Below are 21613 nucleotides of genomic sequence, written 5' to 3' on the forward strand. Positions count from 1 at the left end.
TAACCACTATGCATCCAAGTGTCTCAAAACAGAAGCCCAAAACTAGAGTCCACACTGTAAATATGGTGACAGTGAATGTGAAGACATTCTGTGGGTAACTGATCAAGTAGTAAATACACTGCAGAGAAAGCCAACAGGACAACATAAACAATTGTATGCAACCGTGTGCCTTGAAAATAAAGCATTGCCATTTCATTGCAACATTATCCCCATCCATCTAGTGAACCCCAATATTCTATTGGAAGAGTTTTTAAGAGTTCAGCTTTTAAGAATGTATAATCACACCACATTAAAACCAGTGGGAAAATGCAAGCTCAAAATTTCTAACTCTGTGACAAACATACAGGCTAGAATTTGTGGTTATAGATGACCAGAGAGCAGTACCACTGTTAGGCCTTAAGGCAGTCCAGGCTATGAAACTGAAAAAGGTATAATTCCAGAACATATTGAAGTGGAGTACTGGAAAATTTAGATAAAGCAGGAATCAAGAAAGGATTCAGAAGGAATTCAGGGATGTGCTTGAGGGAGATGTACAGCTAGATGGAGTTCACGAAGTACAGGTTGATACACATGTGAACCCAGTTAAGTTACCCAAGAGAAAAGTACTGGTATCTTTAGTACAGCCTCTGAAAGAAGCGTTGTGAAGTCTATCTACAATGGCTGGGAATTTTTCAACCAGTAGAGAAAAGCATAGACAATAAGCAGTCTGGTGGTGATCCGAAAACCATCAGGGAAACTCGGAATATACCTAAATCCAAAGCCCTTAAAGCACTGAGGAGTCATTTTCCATTGCCTACTAATGAAGATATGTTGCCAGATCTGTCAAAAGCAAGACTATACTCCATCTGTAATGTCAAAAATGAATTCTGGAATATTGAGCTGGATCCAGTAATTTGACAACATTCACCACATCCTTTGAGAGTCATTCCTGGCTCAGAATGCCAATGGGCATCAGTCCTACCCCCAAGGTATTTCAAAACAGGTTGACACAAGCCATAGAGGGTCTGGAAGGAATTTGGGCAATTGTTGATGATGTGCTGATAGCAGAGAGGGTGATGACCTACAGCAAGCACAGCAGGTCCATGATCATAAACTAATAGCATTTCTGAAAAGCTGCAGAGAAAGGAATACCCAATTGAATGGGGGCAAATTCAGACAGAGAGTCACAGAAGTCCCATATATTGGCCATTTACTGATCTCAAGGGGCCTGACAGTAGATCCAGGAAAAATAAGTTATCTGAGATACATCAAGGGAGTCCAGAGATTCCTGGGAATAACCAACTGTTAAGCTTTGTGAACAACTCTCACAGAACTGAGATCCTGAGGCAGTTGACACATCCATTTTGATTGGACAGAGCAATATGAAGATGATTTCCAAAGGGTAAAGGAGATTATTGTAACAGCCCCCATCTTAAAGTATTGCAACCTAGAAGAGCCATTAATGCTTTAGTGTGATGCATCAGAAACAGGTCTAAGGACTAGCATCCTGCAGGGAGAACAGCCAGTTGCATTTGCAAGCAGAGCCTGGTCAGAAACAGAAAAAGGCTATACCCAAATTGAAAACTAGACGCAATACTTTTTGGAATGAAGAAATTTCACCAGTACAAACATGGATGGACAGTAGATGCTCAGATTAACCATAAACCTCTGGGAAATATATGCGGAAAAACCCTTACTCAGTACACCAGAGCTTCTAGACACATGATGATGCATCTGCAGAAGTATGATATACAAACCAACTTCTGCCCTGGCCAAGACCTAGTGTTAGAAGATATCCTGAGCTGGGCATACCTACCAGAAGCTGCCATGGAGGGATCAGTAGAAGCTGAAGTATCAGAAGCTGCCATGGAGGGATCAGTAGACACTGAAGTAGAAACCATCAACATCAACTTACCCATATCTGAAGGAAGACTGAGAGAGATTCAGCGACAAACAGGAAAACAACATCCTCCAGAAACTAAAACTCATGATATTACAGGGTCGGCTAGAAACAAAAGTTCATGTACTACAAGAAATAACACAATTGTTCCAGATAGGGGATGAACTTTGTGTACAGAATGGCATCATCTTCTGGGGGGAGAGAGCAGTTATACCAGAAGCCCTTCAGCCAGAAATCATGCACAAAGTGCTTTCATCACATATGGGAATTGAAGGATGTCTACGACAGGCCAGGGAAACAGTCTACTGGCCAGGAATGACTGACTGAAGACATTAATGGGGAAATGTGAAGTGCACATGTCCACCAATCCAAAGAAACGCTATTACAGCATGATCTTCCAGAGAGACCTTGGGCAAAAGTAGGTGTGGATTTGTTTAGCTGGGAAGACAAGGAATACATGATAATTGTAGATTACTTTTCAAATTTTGGGGAGATAGACTTGTTTATTTGTTCAGTAGCTTCCGACTCCTCGTGACTTCATGGACCAGCCCACGCCAGAGCTTCCTGTCGGCCGTCACCACCCCCAGCTCCCCCAAGGTCAAGTCCATCACCTCCAGAATATCATCCATCCATCTTGCACTTGAACGGCCCCTCTTCCTTTTGTCTTCCACTTTCCCTAGCATCAGCATCTTCTTCAGGGTATCCTGTCTTCTCATTATGTGGCCAAAGTACTTCAGTTTTGCCTTTAATATCATTCCCTCAAGTGAGCAGTCTGGCTTTATTTCCTGGACGATGGACTGGTTTGATCTTCTTGCAGTTCAAGGCACTCTCAGAATTTTCCTCCACCACCACAGTTCAAAAGCATCTATCTTCCTTCACTCAGCCTTCATTATGGTCCAGCTCTTGCATCCATAGGATACTACGGGGAATACCATTGCTTTAACTATGTGGACCTTTCTGCCAGAACAGTCATACATAAGATAAAAGCACACTTTGCTTTTATGGGATACCAGACACTATGTGTTCAGATAATGGGCCTCAGTTTGTTGCTGCAGAATTCCAGAAATTCAGCAAGGACTGGGATTTTGAACACACCACTTAATCACCTGGGTATTCTCAAATAAATGGCAAAAGTAGAATCCAGAGTAAAAACGGCTAAGAAACTCTTGAGAAAAGCAAACACAGCAGGAGTAGACTCATATTTAGCACTTCTAGATAATTGGAACACTCCAAGGCCTAAACTCAAGTCCAGCACAAAGGCTAATGAGTTGAAGAACAAAGACATTTTTATCAACAAGTGGAAGGCTGTTAGAGCTAGGGATTACAGAAGCATCCCTTGGTGAACTGTAGGGAGACATTTTCTAATCCACTCCAGGCAACAAATCTGGGGGCTAGGATTGCTTTGCTAATGGTTTAGCAATAATTTTAAAAGCAGGAGTTTGAAGCAGCACCTGCAGGGACCTCCCAAGTGCGCCGGCAAAACTCTCCACTTCCTGCCTCCTTCAAATATTTATTTTTAAAAACCATGAAAAATGTTAAGGTGCCAGATTCTCTTTCCTGTTCCAAAACCTGCCTCTGATCAGCTGTTCAGTGGGCAGGAAGAGAAGGAAAGTGTTTCCTCCTGGCCCCACCCAATCTTCTTCTGTCTACGCAGTGTCCCCTTTGCTCTTTCTGTCTCTCCATGCCCAGTATCTAGCCTTCTATTTTTCTCCACCCAATGCCTTTCCATGGTATTTCTCTTCCTTCCCCATCCCTAGCCTTCTTTCTGTCCATTCCTAGCCCCTAGTCTAGCTGTTTCTCTCCACTCCCAACCTCTAGTCTTGCTATTTCTCTCTACTCCCAGCCTCTAGTCTTGCTATTTCTCTCCCCTCAGCTCATTTCCTCACTGTTTTTCCCTGTTCCTAGATTCTAGCCTTGCTCTTTCTTTCCCCTCTTCCCCTTTGCCTTGCTATTTCCCCCTTCCTCCCAGCCTCTATTGTCACTCTTTCTCCTTCCTTCACCTCTTTTGACTAGCCAGGTTCCCATGGCAGCCAAAATGTGACTAGCCACACCCTCCATGGGAGCCATTTTGTGGTGGTGCCCACAACAGTTTCTCAAATTCCAAGATGTGCCCACAGGTCCAGAAAGGTTGGGGACCCCTGTTTTAAAGTGTTGGCCCTAGCAGCACTGTGTGTTTGTGAGGGGAGGGATGGGGATGGACACTTGGACTCCATTTCAGTCTGCAAAACATCTTAAACTGGTACTAGATGTCGCAATGTGGGTGTAGATTAAGATTATTAGTGATATTACACTGTCCAAAAAAATTACGATGTTTTAGTCATTGGATATAATGTGGGAAATCTCAAAAGAAGAGCACTAATTTTATGCTTATTTGGTGAAAGCTTATGAGTTTGTGTGGTTGATAATATTAGAAATATACAGGAAACAACAGGTGTTACAGTAAAATTAATATTTACATCATTATTTGACCTATTACAAGATATCAGAAGCTGGTTTAGTAAAAATAGGGCATTAGTAAAAATATGTTAATAGCAGAAAAAATTAGCGTAACCAGTGATTGGAACACTAAGAATATAAACTCTGTAGAACAATGGCTTTTAAAAGTAGGGCTGATGCGACAAAGCAGTAATTTGCACATCTGCAAAACTTAACACTTTGCGAAAAGGTGAGAGATTTTGGGCACAATCCTATTCATGTTTAGACAGAAAAGAATCCTACAACTGCCAGCATTGTAGGATTTGCTGGGAGTTGTAGGCTTTTGCGTGTGTGTGTCTAAACATGCATAGGACTGAGCTCTTCTACTATTTATTTGTTTTTAAAAAACCTCTTGGATTGCATTGCTCTAATTTAAATGACAGACTGAATATTATGGAGAGTTGTAAAAGAGAATCAGAAAGAAGTATGGGAAAGAATAAAGAAGAATGGAAAAGGGAGATTTGTGGCCTTGGACTATGGCCAAGGCATATAATGCACAGGTTTTGTTTTGTACATGACGTATGATATGCTGTATATTTTTAATTATTGCGTTTAATAAAAATTATAAAGGCATGGCACTTGTTTTAAAGTAAATGTTTTCTAAAATTGCAATGACACTTCCAATTGATCGGGAAAACAAAAGAGTTCGTTGTAGAGGTCTAGGAATTATTTGTACAAAATGTAATGCAACACAGGAAGCAGAGGTAAACGTACATGGTTTCTGGCAGAAACAGCATTTGAAGTATTAATGCAAACTGGTACCTACTAAGTTTATGTAAGCTTTCAAGTAAACAAAATATGCTAATTAGATGCAACCTTTGTTCTGTTTCCTACACTAACATCTATTTTTAAAATTTTAATTTTATTTAATTTTTATGGACAATTGACCTGACAATTATAATACACAGGTAGATGTTAATGTAACATTTTCTGCACAGCAGAAACTTTACATAGAACCAAAACCATGGCAGATGGTAGTAGCAAGAAACAGTGGGGCGTCAGCATTATCTGTTAGAATCTGAAAGAGCAATTGCTGTTGACACTGGTGCATCGAGCGACATTCCTTTGTGGTAGCTCCATTAATAAATGAAGATGACTGCACTGACTTAGCACATGGCGAGAAAAGTGAAATTCACCGACACAATCTTGCTGTAAATGCAAATTATGTTTGCTCACTTAAGTGGGGAAAATCATTAAGGCTCCAATCCTATGCATAAGGGAGTAGGCTTCACCGAACAGAGTAACTTATTTCTGAGCAAATATGCATAGGATTGAATTACACAGCCCCACTGTATTCAGTGAGGTTCACTCCCATATAGCTATGGGCAGTATCCAATGGCCGTCCTATGCAAACTAGGCCCATTCACTTCAGTGGGTCTACTGTGCAGGCTGGGGCATGCTGAGAATTGTAGGACTTTTTTCTGGGATGGTGTAAAAGCCGGAATGGAACTGTCCAGAATGGCTCCTTTATTTAAAAAAAAAAACACCCCATGTCAGACACTATGGCATGTGTTAGAGACACCTGAGAACAATAATTTAGGACAGAAACCCTTGAAAAATTATAGCATTATTAACCCTTTAATCCCAGAACACATCCACAACAGAATGGAGTGGCCCGGCCGGAAGAGCCACTTCCAAATGAGCCAGATTCACCAGTCACACATAACTACATGGGACTGAAACAATAAGCCACTAAGCTTCCACAGAATCCATGTTCAGGTACTTTCTTTGGGCAATAGTACTTATTCTTGAAAAATGGCCTGGAACAGCCACTTCCAAGTGAGTAAAATCAACCAAATTCACCAGTCCCACATATTTACATGGGATGGATGCAATAAGCCACCCAATGTGCACAGAAACTACATTCGGATACCTGTTCTGGTCAATAGTCCATAGTCTTGAAAGTGGCCCAGAAGTGTAACTTCAAAATAAGCCAAATCAACCAAATTCACCTGTCACACATAACTGGATGGGAGTGATACAGGGCTCCATCACACGGGCAGAGAATTCCACATCAGTGCCCATTCTTTCCCCATCTGCTATCATTGCAGGACTGGGTCATTCTCTTTAGGTGGTTGTCCCCATCACATTATTTTTAATTTCTTTCCTTCTCACGGGGGTGGTAATGCAGCTCGGAGGCATTGCCACCTTTCCGCGAAGAAGCAATACACACGGTTGGGGTGTAACGATAATTCCTCCCTGGTTCCTGCCCCTTTCCCTCCCCTTGCACGTTACTGGTGGATGGGGACTCACACACATATAGGCTCCCCCCCGATCTCCCCGGGCCCCCCACCTCCCCATTCAGTGTTTTTCACAATCTCTGCCATTTACTCACTGGGAAAGCACAGTAGGGGGTTGTCCCAGCAGGTCGGAAGGCTGGCATTCCACTCTGCTGACCTGCCGCTCTGCCGCCTTATTCAGAACACTGCAGACTGAAAAGAGCGAGGCCCCAAAATGGCTCAGGTGCGGGAAGGTGACACATCCCACAGCCCATCATCACTGCTTTCGCCATCACAACCACACCCCCAACAACCTAAAACAACCATCCACAGCCACCAACACACCGGTTCATTTGCGCCAGGGGAGAAATACACGGGGAGGTCTTGGCGCTCCATTTGCACGTATTTGGAAAAATACCACATTTTTTCTGTTTGAGGAAAACACAGGACAGATGGGTGGAAATGGTGGGATAATGACTGGACGATGACGATGTCATGTGATGGACCCGCACATAGCAGTGAGTGGCCAATCATGAATGTGCAATAAACTGGAGGTGTAGAGATGCCCACAATGAGTTACAAACCCCCACAAAAGCAATGGTCCAATAACCAGACTTACAATCTAGTGTTTTACTTTTGCAGGGGGGCTGTGCAAATGTGCACTTGCACACATGTGCATGTATGTAAGAGCACCAATGTACATTGTAAATGGATGAAATTCTTGTAGAAAATATCCGGTTCCATCTGTGATTGGACAACAAAATAAAGGATGCCTGACAATCTGAGGACACATGATGGAACAGATATAAGAAAATTCGTATTTTCCTACTCATGCCTCCCACTTACATTGCCGAAAAGGCATGCGGTTGCAATGTAAATTGCAGGCACAGGGAAAGGGGTTAAAGCCCCCTACCTGCCAGTCAAGGGTCCTGACCCATATGAGGTCCCATGAGCCTACTTTTGAGTAAAAAAAAGAAGGAAAACCTAGCTACATCTTTACAGTAACATGAAGTTTGACTGTCAGATAATTTGAGACAGGTGGGGATGGAATGCAGAGATGGGGGGAGCAGGAGGATCAGGGCCTCACACCATGTTTCTGAAAGCAGAAATGCAATACAAAGCTCCAATCCTTGCTCTTACTCTCTGTGTGGGGAAAGGACATGCTAGGGTATCTTACACTATATTACACTGAACATGCATTCACACTCTGTATGCTCCTTTCATTTCACTTCATGCACCCACACTTTTCCTTGGTCAGCAAAGATGCCCCATGTAGGCCTGGTCCTATATTGCTTTATGAAGCATCTGGCGTTACTGCTGGAAGAGGTCTCCCTCATGGTTTAAACCATCCTGCCAGCTACTGATGTATCTAACAACCAGGCATGGCTCAACTCACAAAAGGATTCCTCTAGCAATAGAGTAAAGCTCAGATGCTTCATAAAGAATACAGGACTGGGACAACATGGGGCATCTTTGTTGGTCCCAGGCACTCCATCTTCCTCATCTGGATTTGGGCCTGAAAGACCTAGGAGAAATGTGGATGCATGGAGGGTAAATTATAAGCAAGCATAATTCTTGACATTGATCACAGGGCACATCAGTGAAGGCACCAGACTTAGCTTCTGATTTCCTGCATTTGTGGGCCTTAAGAACATAAGAAGAGCCATGCTGGATCAGACCAAGGGTCCATCTAGTCCAGCATTCTGTTCACACATTGGCCAGAAAACACAATTTTCTGTTGACCAGAAAATCATAATAGTTTTTTGTTTGTTTTTTTAAATAATTGAATATAAATTATGCTGGTTTAACAATAGACAAATATAATTTGATGATGTCAAATGTTACTTAGTAGGGCTAAAAGTTAAGGGCACATGTCCTTACTTTTTAGGTGGGTTTGATTCTGTTATATTATTGTAATATACATTGAAGATAGCTTTTAATTTTAATAGAATGGTAGTGTTTGTTTATTGCTTGTTTTATCACTCCCATCTAGTCATGTGTGACTGGTGATTTTGGTTGATTTGTCTCACTTGGAAGTTTCCGTTCTGGGCCATTTTACAAAATACAGACTGTTGCCTGAAGGTACTGGAACATGGTTTTATGGCAGTTTTGTAGCTTATTATATCACTCCCATGCAGTTATGTCTGATAAATTAGGTTAATTTGGCTCACTTAGAAGTTGCTGTTCTGGGGCATTTTCTGGAATACGGACTATTGCCCTGAACAGGTATCCAAACATGGTTTTCTGTGGATGTTTTGTGGCTTATTGCATGCCTCCTATCTAGTTATGTGTGACTGGAGAATTTGGTTGAGTTGGCTCACGTGGAAGTTGCCAACCTGGGCTGTTTTTTGAGAATGTCGACTATTGCCCAGAACTGATATCCAAACATGATCTCTGTAGACATTTTGTGGCTTACTGCATCCCTCCCATTCAGTCATATGTGACTGGTGAATTTGCTTGATTTGGGTCATTTGGAAGTGGCTGTTCCGGGCCACTTCGTTCTGTTCCAGATGTTCTGGGCATTAAGGGGTTAATAATGATAATTTTTCAAGGGTTTCTGTACTGAAATATTGTTCTCAGGTGTCTCTAACACATGCCGTAGTGTTTGGCATGGGTTTTTAAAAAATAAATAAAGGGCCCTTTTTGGCTAGTTCCATTCCGGTTTTTAGTTTTACACGGTCCCCTTTTTTCCTGTCTAAACATGCATAGGATTGCACCCTAAGAGTACTAACGGGATTCGTTGCAAAAGCATTTGTTCTCATTCATTCTTAGGATGTTACCTTCTGTTCCTTATGCCCTTTCAATCGAAACAAATCAATAGACAAAAAGGTTATTAGAGGCGAAATATTTCAAGAATCAGAGTCCAGTTAAGAGCACCAATAGGAGCATTTTAAAGACCTGACTCCGAGCAATTTTATTGCTCACCCGTGGTGCCATCAGGGCAGGACCCTGGACAAACGCCCAGGGCGCTCAGCAGAACAAGCCGATGACAGCTCCCCACAGAAGCTTAAAGAGAATGCAAAGACTGCGGGGAACGCCTCCCTCCGCCGAAAGGGAGGAATTCCCTTTGATTTGTTATGCCTGTGCCAGTCTTTCCCATCCTGGTGCCCTTCAGATGTGTTAGACCACAACCCCCACACACCCCGGCCAATGACCATGCTGGCAGGGGATGATGGCAGTTGTAGCCCAACACACCTGGAAGGCACCAGGTTGGGGAAGGCTGGTCTCGCGCAGGCGGCCCAGCTAGGTTCCTTGTAAAGCATTCGTTGTTGTTTGTCCGGCAGAGAGGAGCTCTCCTCTAGAAAACAGTGGAGAAATCCGGGGTTTTGGTGTAGCTGTGACTAGGCAGCACTTCACAAACGCCCGGAGCTGCAAAGACAATACTGCATGAGCTCCGCTACCTTTTTTATGTGGGGAGAGGGCTAAAATCCTGGACGTCTGCATTGTTTGCTACGGGCAGCCTTCGCTTTCGCCTCCCGGGCGAAGACAAAACCAAATAGGAGACCAAAGGAACCAGGAAGCTCCGTCTCCGGTCATAAACCAAAGGGATCCTACTTTTCCTATCTCTATGATCTATGCGCTTGCCCTTCTAGCCGAAACACTACGCGTTTGCCTTTCTCTATGGTCTAAGCGCTTGCCTTTCTAGCCGACGTCGGAAACACCCTTCTCTGATTGGTTTTCTCTATGCGCTTTAACCTTGAGTGATATTGCCATGGCCCATTGAAATACGCGGACGTTAGCGACGAAAGGGCGGGATATCCGGTCGCGTTCCCCTTTCCCCTCCTTTCGTCCGCGCCCCGTGGTGGGTCGGGCCGCTTACCGCTGTCGTTCGCGCGGAGGCGATGGCGTGGGCTGCGCCGCCTTTGCCCGCCGATAAGTCTCGGTAACGTGGGGCGGGGAAGTGGCCGCAGGAGCCCTTGGGGAGGCTGCTGTCGCCGCGGTTTCCTCACTCGGGGGCATTTTGTAGCTCTTCCCGCCCGTTCGGGGGGTTCTGGTTTGGGGCGCCACCAAGCGCAGCAGGCCCGTTGAGGGAAGCGCGGCTGGGGGAGAAATTCAAATAGCCGGGCGGGGCCTGCGCGTGCCCCTCTGGCACGGGGCCCCGACAGCGAGTCGCTGGTAGACTCGGACGCCTGGGCGGCTTCCCTCGGTGGCCTCCGCGGAGGCGCTCGTTGACGTGGCTGTTCTTCGCTCGGCGGTGTCGCTGCTGCTTCTTCGGTAGCCTTTAATTCCCCCCTCCCGTAATTGTGCCATTACGGAAGGGCGGGGGCGCCTGTGACTGCAGGCTGCTTAAAGCAATTTAATCGTATGAGTTTTAGTAAATTAACTGATTAACCTATTGACTTGAACATGGGTGAAACAGCGTTAACGAAGCAAGAACATTTAGGTAATAAACATGGGGTGTTGCTTTTAGCCGTCAGTCAGGTGATGCCTTGGACCCTTTCATGCGGTACTAAGTATCCTCTTAGAACAGTCGTCTTCAGTCTTTTCAGATCCGGGACCCAACTTTAGCCCAATTATGGAATTGGGGACCCTTTCTTAATGTTTATACTATATCTTTTGTTGGTGTTTGTGATCCACTACTGTTGCCTTTCCCAACCTGGTGCCCTCTAGATGTTTTGGACTTCAACTACCATCAGCCACAGCATGATCAGCGGTCAAGAATCCTGGGAGTTGTAGCTCAAAACATCCTGAGGGCAGCAGGTTGGGGAAGGCTGCTGTAGTGGGTCCTAACCTAGCTGTTAAAGATTAGTGACTTAAAATGCATTAACGTGTGAGAGAAGAGAGAATGCCTCTTGTAAAAAAAGTGGTTCACGTTGGCAGATGTTATGAACCTGTGTATTAAAAATATTATAAGTAGGAGGTGCAACAAAATGTTCCAGTTTGCAGTGTTCCTGTTCAGGGTGCCTGGTAGCCATGCCTTTTTCAAGCTGCTCCATTCTGTTTTCTGTTTCCCCCCTGCATGCCTCTTCCTGTGCCCCCCTCCCCAACAGACACTGACCAGGTTTGCATGATCATGGAAGGGAAATAAACCACAGAGGTTTATTCCCCCCACCCCCCACCCCCGCTGTGGCTGTTGTAGGGTTCACCCAACATGGCAAGCAACCCTGGTGAAGGAAATTACCAAGCTGGCGAGGGTGGCTTTTTTCCCCCTCCCTGATGTGCTCTGATGAGTGTGCAGTTGCCAGTGACCATGCTCAGTCCTCATTGGGCTGTTCTATTTCCCACCTTAGGAGAAAAAAAACTAAAGCGGGGTGGGAAAAGTGTGATCCTCTAAATATTGCTGAACTATAATTTTCCCATTATCCTTCTATCAGAGGACCCAATAGTCAGGAATGATTGGCCAGGCTGGCTAGAGATGATGAGAATTGGAATCCAACATCTGGAGAGACAAATGTTTCCCAGCCACGTCCTAAAGATTTGTTATACATCGGCAAACCTTAGGGTTCCCCCAAACCTGCTGATATACCCCTCTTGTATGCGGTTGGTACCATTTTGGTAACGCAAAGATTGGTGGTCAGAGAATTGAGTCTGCTATTAGTATAGATAATATTCTGCCACTCAGTTAATCAGAGGCACATTTTTAGTTGATAAGTTTTTAAAATCTATGAATTGAACTGATTAAACAGTGAAATGTTGCAGCTCCCACGCCCAACACCTAAGCCTTTAGTTCCATAATGGCACAATTCTGTATGCGTGTTTAGACAGAAAAAAATTCCTACAACTTCCAGCATGCTCCCCATAGGATTGGACCCGAATGCTACTAAGTCTTAGCTGAAGGGGAGGTGTTGTTTTTTAAAAAGCTGTGTATGCCATTGTCTGGCAACTGTAAGCTGGCTCAAGTTGAGGAAATTTAAGGCTGAGTTTGAGCCTGGTTTGGGGGTGGAGATACTAAATATCCTTCTATACATACCATAGCAGCTGTCTGCCTGTTCTGTTTTCTCTTGGCTTAGGTTCGTCTGTATATATCCAGCCTATATAAATAACAAGAAGACAATAGCAGAAGGAAGAAGAATACCACTTGAGAAAGTAATTTTGGGTGAGGGGGACACGCAGCTGTGTATAATATAAAAATAATTTGGAGTGAGTCATAGAAGAAAATGAATAACTGCATACCTTTTCTTAATTTATTTCCCAGAGCCTTTGTTTTAAAAGGTACAGTGCCTGTCTTGCTGTTGGTAAACTTGTACTCTTACTGGATGTGTCTCATCAGCCCCAAATACTCTTTTTACAACCATGCTTTATGTCTTACATTGGTGTAATGGATTTAAGATTACCCAACTACTACTGTAGTTATTGTAGTGCTTTTTGAACTGTTAGATCAGTATTTTTTATGTTTTCATATACAGAAAAAAAGCTTTGTAAAGAGTCTTATGTTTCTGGGAACAATATAAAAAAAGTTAGCTGCACCTGATAATTCACTTACTAATTAACTGTAAATTTTTAGCCACATAACAGGTTTCCATGTCTTTTTTTGTATCAGTAAAAATAGGCCAACGATTGGGTTTCAGGAAGTTGATGCTATAAAGTTGAGTTCTCTTGCATTCTGTTAAATGTGAAAGTTTTAAAAATTGTTTTAAAGGTTGCTATGTTTTACTGACTAACTGCTTCTAAATGCTTCTCCTTTTAACATCTGAATTGTTTTTCATTGTTAATCAGTTGTTCCTCAGTAAGTTTTGGGAATGTTTTTCTTCCCCTGCAAAGACTCGCATAATTTTGTTGAACTATGTGTGAAACTTTTAACAATGTTAAACAGTCTGATTGTAATATATGTGTGCATGGTAGTCTCAATATACCTTAAATAAAATGTATTTAAAATCCTGACTTTTCTAGGCAGTTGAAAATCCCACATCTACAGAAATCCAAGATGTTTGTGCAGCAGTTGGACTTAATGTGCTTTTGGAGGTGATATGAGAATAATTTTCCCAATGTAATTATACATAAAACTGTGGTTGTGAAATTGTGATTTAATACACCGTATTGTAGTCTTTCCCAGCCTGGTGCCCTCCAGATGATTTGGACCAACTCCTATCAGCTCCAGCCGTTATGTTAAAATTAAATAATATTTTGAGATTTGACAGAATTTTGTGATGACTGTATGTTCCAATACAGAAATTCTCAGATGATAATTTGAATGCCAAGATAGATGACGTATCTGCCTTTGGAATATAGAAAGGAGTGAGACTCTAGAGCAGCCTGCCCCAACTTGATGCTGTCCTGATGTTTTGGACTTCAACTCTCATCAGCTCCAGCCAGTATGGCTAATGGTCAGGAATTCTGGGAGTTGTCCAAAACATCTAGAGGGCATCAGGCTGGGGAAAGCTGCTTTAGTGCATATACAAAATATACTTCCATAGTTCTAACACCACTCTAAACTATCATAGGTTTAAGGGGTTTCTGCTAGATACCTTCACCAATCTAGCTTTCTGTCTGTAGTATGGGGATAATGGCCTACCTAAAAGAGTTCTTATAAGGGTTACTAAGGTAACATATGTGAAGAACATTATTAAAAGCCACCTTGAGTGCCATTTTTTGCAAAAATGTGGAATATTCATTTAATAAATAAAACTAACAGGTTGGTCCTGAGCATCTTTGCTCTGAAGTAATTCCCACTGAGTTTGATGGGTCTTCATAGTAAGTGGGTTTGGGATTACAGTCTTTGTGTATTTTGAATTCTGCTTGTTTTTAAAATCCTAAACTTCTTTCCAAATGCTAGAAAAACAAAATGTATCCCAGGGAGTGGAACCGTGATGCACAGTACAGGGGCAGAGTGCGCATTCAGCTCAAGCAGGAAGATGGCAATCCATGTCAGCCTCAGTTTCCAACACGTGAGTGTGAGGAAATAAAACTTTTTTTTAAGTACTTGACTTTAGATAACAAGAAATAAGTGTGTTCATACATATGTATACACTAGAACGGAGCCATAATTGGGGAGGGGTGCTTTCTTTCTCTTACAAAAAAATCGCCCTATTTTTGGCAGCTAGGGAGAGTATTGCAGTCTTAAAGCCAAAGGTGATTTTTTCCAGTAGCGGGCTGCTGCTGTTATTTTTATTTCTCTCTCTCTCCCAGCACCTTTTGCTACCACATCTCTCAGACTTGATGTAGGCCTAGTGTGTATTCACACACACAAGGCTTTTAAAGACAAATTCTGTCCATACAAATTCTTGAACTTTTAAGGAGTGTTAACACTTAAGCCCACAGGCACATTGAGTTCCCCAGAATGCCATGCCCCTTTCCCCGACCATTTGGTGGCTTCCCAGCGTTTGCGGTCTCCCCCCCCCCCCCACACCATTGTAAAAGGCTGAAATGCCTCTCCTAACACTTGGTTACTGGCAATAAGGGCTTTACGATAAAATATGCTGTTATGTTTGGTATTTTGGCCCTGCCCTTTTTGCTTTTCGCCCTGCCCACCACTGGAATGAGGCAACTGAGAGCTTCTCCAAAATTGAATTCAACCCTTGGGCAGAAAGAGGTTCAACAGTCCTGTACTAAATAGAATAGACATATATAATATCCTAATGTATTTAAGTGGTAGAGTGCTGTTCATAATTATTTTGAATAGTCTTTGGGTTAAAGAACAGAAGCAACAACCATACTTATAAATGATGAATGATCAGTCATTAAAAAAGTGTTACTGTATAGTATGTTTCTTCTCCTCTGGTTATCAGTTTGATTTCTATGCCACATGCTCAAGGTGGCTAACAAAGTCCATTTGTGTATGCAAGAATCATTGAAGGGCAAGTTTAAGAATTCAGTGTAAAAGCTGATTGCCAGTTTTTGGTCCTTTCCTCTGTAGCTGTTCTTGTAGGTGATGATCTTGTGGTAGTCAGTGGTAGTTGTAAATGGAAGGTTTTCTTGGATGCACTCTTCCTCATATTTTTTTTCTTTATTCTCCCCCCTCCTCTTTTTTAAGGTAAGGCAGTGATGCTGTATGCAGCAGAAACAATCCCCAAACTGAAAACAAGGACACAGAAAATGGGAGGCAGTGACCAAAGTCTACAGCAAGGAGAGGGGGGCAAAAAAAGCAAAGGAAAGAAGAAGAAATGAGCATGATTGGCACAAATAGTGTAAATTAGAGTGAACATGGATCAGGGGAATAATGACTTCTGATGTGAACATTGGACAAATGAGAACTGTCAAAGCTGTTTTGTGATAGTTTCTGAACAGGAATGCATTTAAATTGCATCTAATTACAATGGATCCATTTGATCATATCTAGAAACACATACTTTAGTGCTCAAAACAAATAGAAAAGAACATCTTGTTTTTTATAAAGCTGGTTGCCTTGGATGTGGTCCAGATTTGTAAGATGACAATGGGATGGATTAATTCTATGGAGCTAAATTGATTTTTTCTCTTTATTAAAATAAAAGAAACACTCTTTGAATTAAACTGTTTAGAACGGGCAACTTTAAACTTCCCCTGCCTAAAATAGCTGGCTTTAAATGGTAAATTGAGTTTTACAACTGAATACTTCTTTAGTGGAGCTGGGTAACCTGTAGACACCTCATGGCTGAAAGCTGTACATAGTACTCTATAGAAGTTGCGTATTTTTTTCAGCAAATGAGGGATGTGAAGCTACAGTTGATGAGAGCACATTCAAACCTTGTCATCAATTTACTATATGTATGAAACATCTATAATCGTGGGGATGTAGATAAAATTGTCTTGATACTTGTTCTGTGTTTCTGATGATTTAAGCAGAGGGGTGGGCAACTTGTGGTCCCCCAGATGTTTTGGCCTACAACTTCCATCATACCTCACCACCCCTGGTTTAGCATGTTTCTTAAAGAAAGCTCATTCTATGATTATAATTAGAGGAACCCAAATATAACTCAGGTTAATCAATTTAAAGGAGAGCTAGAATACATGAACCTGAATATCTACTGCTTGCTGAGACTACACAGTTATATATTGGCGGGACTACACAAACATAAAATTGACACATTAGACAGTGGTAAATGTTTGACCGAAGGGACCAAATATCTGGGTTATGAATGGAATAGGAGCAGTGGGGCAGGGACAGGGGCCTATAAGCCCCTCTCTGTGTGCTGTTTTCCTCATCTAAACTATCTTGCCTCCTCCTAGCATAAATACACTCTATTTTTAGATACGCAACTGCTCTTGGTCACCATTCCATGTGCAGTTAGGCTATTAATCTTCAAACAACCTCAGAAGGTTGGAACCTGTAACATACATACATGCATACATACATAGTAAGATGATAGTGTTGGTTTTTTGACTCCTTAGGTCAGACTGTGGCCTAGAAGTAGATCCTGATCCAGAAGTTGAAGACTAATGTTTTGGCCCTAAGCATCAAGCTCATAGAAAGTTCTTAATTTTCTGTTTGATAACAGTTTTGCATTTCTCTAGTTGGCAGCATTGTTAAAGATAACATACTGAATGGAAAGCAAAACTCCCTCTCCAGGTCTGCGTGGCTTGTAACATTGACCAATGTTAAATGTTGCCTTCTATCCCAAGCACGTCTGCAAGTAGTTCATGGTATTTCCAAAATGTCTAAGGTGACACTAAGGACTTCATATATTAACTTCATTTCACATAAAGCACTTCATGTAGGAAAGTATAAATTGTCAAGTGGAGGGGTTGTGTGTGTTACTGCATGTACATATAAAGTGTACCCTTATATCACCAATGATTACATGCCTTTCATCTGATGTAGCCCTAAGGTCAGAATTATGCTATCATAGAACTGTCCCATGGGAGGGGCACTCCTCTCTTAAGCAGGCCTCACAATTCTAATTTAAACTTGCTGCTCTGGACTGTGTCTCAGTGCTGCCACCAACTCTCTGTGAACTGTTTCCACTTCTGCAAGGTTGAGAGGGTGTAGAGGATATCTCTGTAGGAATATTTGCAGGGCAGGCCTATGACCCCCAGTCTCTCTTAAGCACAGGATTCTTCCAGTCCTCCACATACCCAGCCCTCTTAAAACAGTGAGAAATTTAAGTATTAAATTTTTTTTACTTAAGCAGAGCTTATTTAGACATATGGTTTTGGGGTTGCTTTATCACAGCAGGCTGGAACACATAATGCAAGGAAAATATTTCGCTGATAGAACAATGAAGAGAGCTTCAAGGAACAAAGACAACTTAGAAATAAAATGGGCTGTAGTCTGCTTTTATAGGATTGATGTGCAGGCTGGTTCTATACCCTTATCAGTAACTAAGCTAAGAATTCAGTAGTAGTGTTAGAATGATGGTAGGGGCGGCAGAGTTTGGACTTGAAACTCTGGCCCACTGGGGTCCCAGGAGAACTGAGCCTTGTTTTCTATGCTAATTTAAGAGCTGGGTAATAAGAGGATTTCCATCATGTGGTGAATAGTAAAAATAATCTGAAGGTAAAAGTCACTTAGAGCATAATCCTATATACATTTAGACAGAAAAAAGTCTGACAACTCACAGCATTCCACAGCCAGCATGGCCGGCTGCGGGGATGCTGGAAGTTGTCAGACTTTTTCTGTCTATACATGCATAGGATTGTGCCCTTAGAGTATTGGTGGTGAATGTGCAGAAGCACCCCCCCACACACACACACACACAGACACCCCTGTAGGAGTTAATTTACATTTGGCAAACATCTCAGTCTTCAAGCTAGTGATAACCCAGACAGAAGTTGATAATTGAGTGTAACCTCACAAGTCCTAGGGATGTGGATTTCGAAGAATCATAGCTGCTTATGAGACATCTCTGCCTGGAGATGGCAACTTCTGGTTCAGTATAGCGAAATACATTCCCAGTGTATCAAAATTACAGTGAAGAATGGCTTTTCTGTTAAACTTCATTAGCTGTTTGGTGCAGGAAAAACAAGCAGTTATTAACAGCAATAAAGCTGATACTACTTACTTGCCAGAGCAAACTTTTAAAGATTCTGGCTCCTGTAGTACTTCACTGCCCCCTTTTTTTTCCAAAGCACCTTCCTCAGCCACTTGAAACACCAAACCCCAGACCTGTTCTCTGATGCAGCCTAAGGAGGCCTGCTTGTGTTCATTTGCCTTCTGCAGCTGTCTGAAGATGCCCTTTTTGTATTTAAAGCAGAGGTAGCGAAGATGGCAAAAACATTCTACTCAAGGTCACTTGCCAAAAAACTAACATTCAGATTACCTAATACTGATATTTTGTTTGTATGTCTTAGTCAATAAACCACAACCATATTTAAAATAGGTACAGTGAGAACTATATCAAAGTGCCATGAATATATGAAATGATAAAGGTCTGTCTAAGAAGGAATGTTTTGCAATGATGCTGAAAGCTTCCAGTCACAGGATTGCTCTGACATGGTATATACAGTCAGGGCCAGAAATATTGGAACAAGGATAACTGTTTTGGCAGTTGGTCTCTGTACACCACCACATTGAAGTTGAAAGGAAACACACCCAGATGGGAGTGAAGTCAGGACTTTCAGCTGTAATTGAAGGGGTTTGACAAAAGTGGGCACTTAACCATTCAGGAAGGACAGCCAGTGGCATACACACACACCCATTGTTGGTGGCTCATAAGTAATGGAACAAACCAACATCATTTCAAACTGAAGGATCGCCTTTAATACCTGGATGAAAATCCTTTGCAGTCAATGACTGCCTGAAGTCTGGAACCCATGGACATGACCAAATGCTGAGTCTCCTCCCTCAAGATGCTTTGCCAGGCCTTTACTGCAGCTGCCTTCAGCTGCTGCTTGTTTGTGGGTCCTTCTGCCTTCAGTCCTGTCTTCAGTAAGTGAAAAGCATGCTCTATTGGGTTGAGATCAGGTGACTGACTTGGCCATTGAAGAACATCCCACTTCTTTGCCTGGAGAAACTCTTGGGTAGCTTTTGCTGTATGTTTTGGGTCATTATCCATCTGCAATATGAAGTGGCGTCCTATCAGTTTGGCAGCATTCAGCTGAATCTGAGCAGAAAGTATAGCCCTATATGCTTCAGCATTCATCCTGCTGCTTTTATCAGCAGTCAGGTCATCAATAAACACCAGTGACCCGGCTCCATTGGCAGCCATACATGCCCATACCATAACACTGCCTCCACCATGTTTGACAGATGATGTGGTATGCTTTGGATCATGAGCTATTCCTTTCCTTCTCCATACTTTTCCCATCATTCTGGTACAAGTTAACCTTGGTTTCATCAGTCTGAAGAATCTTATTCCAGAACTGGGCAGGCTTTTTTAGGTGTTTGCTGGCAAAGGCTAATCTGGCCTGTCTGTTCTTGAGTGTCATCAGTGGTTTGCACCTTGTTGCGAAGCCTCTGTATGTACATTCATAAAGCTGTCTCTTGACTGTAGATGTGGACAATGACATGCCTACCTCAAGAGCATTTTAGACCTGGCTAGATGTTGTGAAAGGGTTCCTCTTCACCACGAGCAGAATTCTGTGGTCATCCTCTTTAGTTGTTTTCCGGGGTCTTCCAGGCCTTTTGCTGTTGCTGAGCTTGCCAGTTAATTCCTTCTTTGTCAGGATGGTCCAAACGGTTGTATTGGCCACTCCCACTGTTTTTGCTCTCTCTCTGATGGTTTGTTTCCTCAGCCTAATGATGGTCTCCTTCACTCATATGGACACCTCTTTGGACCTCATGTTGGGGGTTCCAGTGAACAGCTACCAAATGCAAATGTAACACTCAGAACCACCTCCAGGCCTTTTCTCTGCTTGATTGGTCATGGCCCAGGAAACAGGCCACACCTGGCCATGTAGCTGCTTGTCAGCCATTCGTTCCATTACTTATGAGCCACCAACGATGGGTATGTGTGTGTGCCACTGGCTGTACTTCCTGAATGGTTAGTGCCCCACTTCTGTCAAACCCCTTGAATTACAGCTGAAAGTCCTGACTTCGCTCCCATCTGGGTGTGTTTCATTTCATCTTCAATGTGGTGGTGTACAGAGGCCAACTGCCAAAACAGTTATCCTTGTTCCAATATTTGTGGCCCTGACTGTACCAGTTCTTGCTACATGAAGGCATAAACAACATTAATCATGTGAAACTACAGGGGTAAAAATAACTAGACTTTTCCACATAAAAAAGGAATGTAAGAATTTGGAGTTGAGCAAGATACCATGGCTATGCTTTGTATACTATTATTACCCCTAACCCTAATCATTGTTACTGAGATATTACTTTTATAATTCCTTGAGCACTTAAATGAGTTAGTCTATATATGCTGGCAGGAGTTATCGTGAGCTACAGCTGCCTGGACATGTTGAAAAGCATGATTAAGCACCTCAGAACTCTTAGAATCATGAAAACAATATATAAGGATTGCTTTTACTTTTGTTCTGATTGTGTTCACATTTTCTAGCTTCTTTCTAATCAAAGGGCTTAAAATCAAGAGGGAGCATCTCCAAACTGAAGCAGAAGGTGGGGTATAAAATGTTAATATAAAAATCAGTGTTATGACATGGGGGAAAAACCACAGTAACAAATCACTATTGTATGTAAGTATGACCATGGGGATATGTGTGATGAGATGGGGTAGAAGCTGAAGGTTTTTTTTGCTTTCTATATTTGGAAGGAAAGAAAGGAGTGACCTGATCTATCAAGTTGCTCCAACACAAGACCCAAGCTCAACCTTTAACCAAAATCAGAATGGGAGGACTATGTGTGTATTTGGTCTGATATGTTCTCAGTCTTGAGTGTGTGGGGTGATCTGGGGGGTCAACTTAGATCATAACTAGAAGTTCTAGTTTGGTTTGTTTACAACAGCATTTCCCCTTAATGTATGGCATACATGTTAAGGCACCAACTTTCAGTAGAGGTTACATGTAATCAGGTTCTTAAATCCCTTTATATGCTTAAGAACTAGATTTCCTTGGTACTTTCCCACTTCAGGTTTTCTTCCAAGACGGTTTTTGCTGTGGACAGACGGCCACTTTCACCAGCAAGTATTATTAGCCCTTTTTTCCTATACAAATGCAAAGTCCTAGAGTGAAATTTTAGCCAGGTGAAGTTTTGCAGCATACAGGATGGAAATTAAGGTTGTTATACATTTCTTATTCCATTACTCAGTTTTCCTATATGCAATGTGAACATCTGCTGTGAAGA

General features: G+C 42.4%; 1 protein-coding gene across 2 annotated transcripts; it reads left to right on the top strand.

The window, feature by feature from the left end:
* Positions 1–10355: 10355 nt before the first annotated feature.
* On the top strand, positions 10356–16248 carry SRP19 (signal recognition particle 19). Of its 2 annotated transcripts, none has more exons than XM_084833877.1 (5): positions 10356–10456; positions 12525–12600; positions 13405–13476; positions 14288–14405; positions 15485–16248. In XM_084833877.1, exons 1-5 carry the CDS (start codon positions 10416–10418, stop codon positions 15616–15618), a joined length of 441 nt encoding a protein of 146 aa, XP_084690003.1. In that variant the 5' UTR covers positions 10356–10415; the 3' UTR covers positions 15619–16248. The 2 variants fall into 2 exon arrangements, with proteins under 2 accessions (XP_084690003.1, XP_084690004.1); XM_084833878.1 differs by having other exon boundaries at positions 14288–14399.
* Positions 16249–21613: the final 5365 nt, after the last annotated feature.

This window comes from Heloderma suspectum, chromosome 2 (genome assembly GCF_057233095.1).
Source record: "Heloderma suspectum isolate Gila_16-S chromosome 2, 16-S_ref, whole genome shotgun sequence".
Lineage (NCBI taxonomy): Eukaryota > Metazoa > Chordata > Lepidosauria > Squamata > Helodermatidae > Heloderma > Heloderma suspectum.